The sequence below is a fragment of the Dendrobium catenatum genome, unplaced genomic scaffold (genome assembly GCF_001605985.2).
Source record: "Dendrobium catenatum unplaced genomic scaffold, ASM160598v2 fragScaff_scaffold_315, whole genome shotgun sequence".
NCBI classification, from domain to species: domain Eukaryota; kingdom Viridiplantae; phylum Streptophyta; class Magnoliopsida; order Asparagales; family Orchidaceae; genus Dendrobium; species Dendrobium catenatum.
This window is the reverse complement of record NW_021318777.1, coordinates 475,124-481,877: the sequence shown is the minus strand read 5'-3', so window position 1 is coordinate 481,877 and position 6,754 is coordinate 475,124. Positions and strand designations below refer to the sequence as shown.

Here is a 6,754-nt window from a genome sequence, read left to right as displayed (position 1 = left end):
ACATCAATACAGTCAATATGCATCTTATATATAGTCAATACACAATTGATACATAGTCAATACACAATTGATACATAGTCAATACACATCAATACACAACTTGTGCATAATCAATACATAGCTTGTATACAGCCAATACACAATCAACACATAGCTTGTACACAATATATACAAGCTATTACATATCAATACACAACTTCTTGTGCATAGTTAATACACAGTTAATACACAATCATTACATAGATGGTATACAATCAATACATATTAACAATGTATTGATTGTTTACAAGCTTTTGTACATTGTGTTGTTATAGGAACCCCAAAAAATTGGGAGGATTTTGAAATTTATTGATAAGTTGAAACATACAACACCTCCAACCAAAGTAACATCCATTTCATACCGTAAACTTTTCATGGTTGGCTGTAATTTTTTCTACTTAAAGTCTTTTATGGACGTTTGCATACCGCCTTTTGGCCTCCGATTCCTATGGGCATGTCATGTTCTTGAAGAATGCAACATCATCCTCCAAAATAATCTTCATCTTCATGACTTAAAAAAGAGCGGCAACTCTAAACCCTAAATTTGAACTGGACAGTGAAGGACTTTTTCAAAAATCAAAATTACCTCCTCTGAGTTGGCTCAATCGAGCTTGCAAGAAAAAATAAAATAAAGTAAAATATATTAAGCATTCACGTGTTCAATTCATATATCACAATTTCATTGGAGTCAATAGAGCTGTCCGGAGCCCGCAAGTGATGATTTCTGGTTCAATTGGGTTTGAATCTTTGATTCCTTCGGTGCCATGACCATGAAAAAACAATAACATAGCGATCTTTACCATTTAAGCCAATTTTGCCGCCTCACAACAAAATATCGGAATCGGATAACTGTAAGAGACGGAACGCAAAGTGCAAATCTTTCTCTGCCTGTTGAGTGCACGACGCCTTCCTGCCTCATCCCTCCCAATTTCTACTCTCTCATGGAAGCAAAATCCTAGAAGAAAACGGAATCTTCCCCAATGGCGAAATCCCTAGCTATCTGCCCTGCGTACTTCCTCGCTACCCCTTTACCCTTCCATGTTCGCCATGGCAGACAGGGGTTTCCGCTTTCGAGGCCCCAGCGAGCGGTTGCTAGGGTTCGGATGAGCCTCGGGGATTTTCCTCAACCAAACGGGTTTGATTCCCTTTTTGACTTGGGCGGAATTACTTCGAGGATGGAGGGGTTGCTCTTCACGTTGGCGGACGCTGTGGTGGCCGCGGATCCTTCTACGTCTGAAACGACAGCTGCTGCGGCGGCTCAGAAAAACGGGGGTTGGTTTGGTTTTATCTCAGACGCCATGGAAGTTGTTCTGAAGGTAATTTGGTATTTCTCATTGCTTTTTATTTTAGTCTCCGAATAGAGAAATTGGAGCTAGTTTGAGCCTAGGTTTAAAGGGGGAGAGTTTTGTTTGGGGGGTAAATCTGCTTTTTTTTAATGATTGGTTTTTTATTTTCTTCAATTCATTTGCAGGTTCTGAAGGATGGGCTTTCTTCTGTTCATGTGCCGTATGCCTATGGTTTTGCAATCATATTGCTTACTGTTATTGTGAAAGCGGCAACCTTTCCTCTGACTAAGAAGCAGGTGAATGGTTTTATTCTCATCTACATCTTGGAAAATTAGTTTGGTTTCTGTTACTGGATTTAGGATATGAAACAACGCTTGAGCTTTGGCTTGAGAATGTGATGCGTGTGAGTTTGTCTTAATTGGCTTGAATCAAACCACCTTGTATTTTAACACAAGCAACAACTCCTGCATATATAACTTTAATGATTTAAATATAAACATCATTAACTCTTTTCTTTTCTAGAACTCTCAAAGCACTTCTCTTGGAACTTTATCATATGCTTTTTTTAAATAAATAAATATATCCTTCTTATTCTCTCTATGCTTCTCCATAAATCCTCTCAATAAATGTATAGCTTCCATAGTAGACCTACCCTGCATGAATCCAAATTGATTTTGAGAAACATTAGTATCATGTCGTAACCTATGCTCAGTCTCTCTCCCATAATTTTAATGTATGACACATTAACTTAATTTCTCTATAATTTGCACTCTTGTGCATCATCTTTATTCTTAGAAATCAACACACTCTTTCTCCACTCATTTGACATTTAAACTTGCTATCATAACAGTGCAAACAAAAAAAAAGTAATTTGAGTATACCCTCCCTCCCATCTTATTTCTCTTCACTTCTCTCCCCCCCATCATTCCCTACTTCCACGCCACACTGCAAAGCACACTACCACACTTGGTTGGACACCTACCCTCTTGCTGCTAGTGATGTATATCCACTTTGCTCACTATATAACGATCATACTGGTAAAAAAACTGATCAATATTGTTGGCCAGTGTATCTTTTCTTTCAAAATACCGATTAGTTCCCCCACTTCATAAAAAGACCTACTTCCCCTCATTTACGTAGTCAATTGCTTCCATGTTGTGGTCCCTCCCACTCACCAAAAAACAACTCTTTAAACTTATTGAACAACTTTGCGTTGGCCTTGACCGTGATCTTACTCGCAAAGAATTTGCTCACAATTGCTTGAATGCCTACCATAGTCTCCAACTCTCCCCAAATGGAGAATGGAGAAAACCATGTAGTGGATATCACAAAATCACATAAATTGTGTAAATCCATTATTTAGTGAGTAATTTGATTTAGGTATTTCAAAAATTCAATTTGAACTGATTCATGTTAAATCTTGCAAAATCCAGGTTAAAGCATGCTATCAGTTGGCCCCTTGGTAAAATTTATATTGGAAATACAAAACTTGTCTGCCCTCTATGAGGGAATGCAATGCTTATTATTAAAGGCTAAATAGAATTAACTTCATGCAGTCCTAATTTTTTGGTTTTCTTGTTAGTTCATACCAATGTTTGTTAAGGATGTCTAAGGTTATTTGCTTGTAGTTAAATATTTTGAAAATGTATTTCTGTAAACTTAAGGTTTCTGTATATGAGGGCACACAAATCTTTGTATTAAGGGCTTATAGACATAATTTTCTGGTAGCTTCATTTCTTTCATCTGCTGCGTGATATTTATGCATCAAGATTTCTTGAATTGACCATGTCTGCTTATTTTCAGAACCAGATATTAACAGAAAAATTCACAATAATTAGATGGAGAAAACTAACATCAATAATGCTGCAAATTATCACTACTCTTATTACTGTTCAGGTGGAATCAACATTGGCCATGCAAAATTTACAACCAAAGATCAAGGCTATCCAAGAAAGATATGCAGGCAACCAGGTTTGTTCTGTACCCTCTTGCTCATGCATGTTTAGCTTCCCTTTTTATGAAAATCTTATTCATGCTTCAGGATCAGGCTCTTTTGTAATGACCTTTTTGTTCTTTTCATTTTCTGTGGATTTTTACTCTTGTAAGTCGTGAGAGGTTCTGTGAATGAAGAGAAGGCACAATTTGGTGAAGACATATGGAAGTTGGTGCGTAAGTCCAAATTGATGGATGAGGAAAATGAAAGAGGTGTTCTAATATTCAAATTCAGTCTATGTGCAATTCTTTTTTTTTTCTTGGTCCATAACCAAAGGGCTGGTTATGAACTTGCTCTAGAAGGGCATTTTTTTCCTTAGTTTGCGTACATTTTGCTAGAATATACTTTCTGTTAGCAATTTTGGAGCTGTGGGCTTTTTGGAGCAGCATAGTGAACAATAGTTTGAGGAAGTGAGCGGAGGAAATACAACGGGTGTAGGTAATAGCAAGCTTTATTGGTAAATAGTTTTAAAGTTGTTGTTTAGGTCTTGAGATCAAATCCCACCTACATAATATTTGAGCATTGGCACTTAACTTTCTCACCAAAAAAAAAGAAAAGAAAAGAAAAGAAAAGAACTATGATGAGTTTAGTGTAATTCTAACATATAAGGCTTTTTCTGGTACTACTTCATTGGGAGTCACTTACAATTACATGCTGCTTTCCTATTAACTTGCAGAAATGTGCATTTTCATTGCTTTTTGTGCCATGCCAAATCAATTAGCAATGCGGGTGCTTGTGCTTTTGGATTTTGTTGCATGGAAGCCCTTGCTACCATACTACTTGAAATTTGAATGAATAACCCTGTATTCCTTCCCCGTGCAATTTGTTTAGCCCAAGTTAGTTATGGGTATACTTTATTTAGAGACATTCATGTCGACTCATTTGTCGGAGATATGTAAAGGTTCTATGTGATAGTTGTTTATTCAAATGTGTTGTTGTTGTATCATACCTGTGACTTCGCATTTTAATTCTATTATTGTTTGCATTTGTCCGCTTGTATGTATGTTGCAGATTTGATTATGAGTGTTATGGATAAGAAATCTAGCACATTTTTCACACCTATCATTTATTGTCTTTATATAATTGGATTTTAATTGGGTGGGTTCCATGGGAAATCAATTTTTTGTGTTATAAATAGGGTAGCCCTCTAGTTCATCTTCATCACAAGTTCAATTTGTCTGGTGTGCTTTTAAGGACTTTTACGTGTCCATCAAAGTTCTAGGAGCGGGGATGAGGTTCTATTTATTCATCTTTGGCTAGTTTTTGAGTTCATTACAAGTCCCCCGTAAGTCTAATATTGCTCTTTTTTGCAATTTTTATTCTCATTTAATTATTTTGGGGATTTCACATTCAACTTAATGTCATTGTAGTTTCCCAATGTGTCCATTTTTATTTTATTTTATCCTATTTAGGTCCCCTATTAGTGTAAATTTAGACAATATACTGGTGTCTCTCTCTTGTAGAGGGCATCAGAAGGAATGCTAGGCCTTCCCACCACGCTAAAAAAGATATGCATGATCAGTGTTATTAGACATCGCTACCGGGGTCTTCTATTTCACTAGTTAAGAAAGACATGCATGGGCCTTTAGTTTTTTTTTGTAACTTGCGATATTTCTCAATCACATAAAAAAAGATGCGCATATGTACCTAAATTTACCCCTTCGTGCTATGAAAAGCGCAGACATGACTTACTTGTTGCATTGCGAATGTCCTTTACGAGTTTCCTCCTGCAACTATGAAAAGCATGCATTGGTTTTGCTCATCGGTCCGAACACATTTCATTTGGGATTTTAGAGGTTTTTAAAGGTTGCAAGCTTATACCTTTTTAAAGGTTCTTTTTGTTTTTTTTTTCTTCTTATGGTCTTTTTTTATTCTTTTTTATTTTTTTTAAGATTATGCTTCTCTCTTTAGAGAGAGAGAGGAGAGAGAGAAGTGAGAGAAGAGAGAGAGGATTAGAGAGCTGAAGAGGGAGAGAATTAGAGAGAGAACGGGTGTGGAGGGAGAGACAAGAAAGAGAATAAGAGTAGGATAGAGATAGAAGAAGTGTGAGAGTGAGAGAGTGAGAAAGTTTGAGAGAGAGTGTGTGCTAGAGAGAATAAGAGAGATAATGAGACAGAGAAGAGAGGGAGAGAATTTAGAGAGAGAGAGACAAAGAGAGGGAGATAATTTAGAGAAGATATAAAGTGAGAGAGATGGTGTAGAGAGAGTATTGGAGAGAATGAATGAATGATGAGAGAGATGGATAATGGAGGAGATTTTGAGAAAGTGGAGAGAGAGAGAATGAAGGGGAGGGTGTTCGTCAACTATGACAGTGAGTGGCTGGTGGGCTAGGAAAATGGCAACAAGCTTCAACTACGGGGTTTGTGGGAAGGCAGATTGCACGTGTAGGGTTGCCCTCACGCTCTCAGCCTCTCACACAAGCAACGTCGTGCACAAGATATGAACACAGAGTGTGTTGGCATGGATGGGTGCGACTTTGGTGGTACTGAAACTAAGAGGGGGAGAGAGTGCAAGTAAGATTGCGAAAGGGTGAGGGAAGAAGAGAGTTGATGAGAGATGGGGGAGGATGTTGGTTGAGTGTACGGAGATGTGCGAGAAATGGAGAGTTTGTGCGGCTCAAGCGTGGTTATGACGTGAGACAGAGAATAGGTGGAATGGGGAAGAAATGAAGGTTATTTTACATTATATATATATATATATATATATATATATAATTTTTATTTTTGTCGCTTGTGCAAACACGGCGCCGTATCATCACCTAATATGATCAAAATTTTTTATTTTTGTGTGCGAAGATGTCAAGTGATATGAGCGCCGATCTTAACTGTTTCAATTGTCTATCTTGTGTCAGCATTGCCCATTTCATGAATGGATGCAGTTTGGGCGATTTCGACTTTTGTTCAATGTGTTTTAGAAGCTTTTGCACGACGTCACATTTTCTAATTGCCGTTTCGTCTTGTTTGGTCGAGTAGATCTCAGAGCGACTATTGAGGTCAACAATGTGTATCAATGTTTATGGTTTGTTGAACTATTTGACTTTTTTTGTTTCTGTATTTATTGATCAACAAGCATAAATCAATACTTATCATGCTTGAAGGAGTACTGTGAATTCTCAAACAACTTGTAGTTTTCTGTAAAAAGTAATACGCTAGGAAAACAGTGGCCAATAAATAATTATGTTTATTTGAATCATTGATCACATATGACATTCCGATACTACACCAAAAAGCAATCCTTTCGTTGAAAGAAACTTCTCTGTACGTTTTTTTAGATGCCTTTGAATCTTGGGTAATTCAACATTTTCTGTGCACTAATTTTTGCCAGAAAACTTTGCGAAGGATGACGGTTATTATGAAGGGATGCGACTTACCTTGTCCTACCGATGATGTGATGCATGTAATAGTTGGATTTCGAAGGATAAATTTTTTAGTCTCTG

At 37.2% G+C, this 6,754-nt stretch overlaps 1 protein-coding gene across 1 annotated transcript in view; it reads left to right on the top strand.

The window, feature by feature from the left end:
* Positions 1-841: 841 nt before the first annotated feature.
* The window catches only part of LOC110115834 (inner membrane protein PPF-1, chloroplastic), a 16,148-nt gene continuing 10,235 nt past the window's right edge, over positions 842-6,754 (top strand). Inside the window, exons 1-3 of the mRNA XM_020849211.2 lie at positions 842-1,355; positions 1,511-1,621; positions 3,222-3,296. Coding sequence (XP_020704870.1) covers positions 1,020-1,355; positions 1,511-1,621; positions 3,222-3,296 — 522 coding nt within the window. The 5' untranslated portion in view covers positions 842-1,019. The remainder of the gene's footprint in view (positions 1,356-1,510; positions 1,622-3,221; positions 3,297-6,754) is intronic.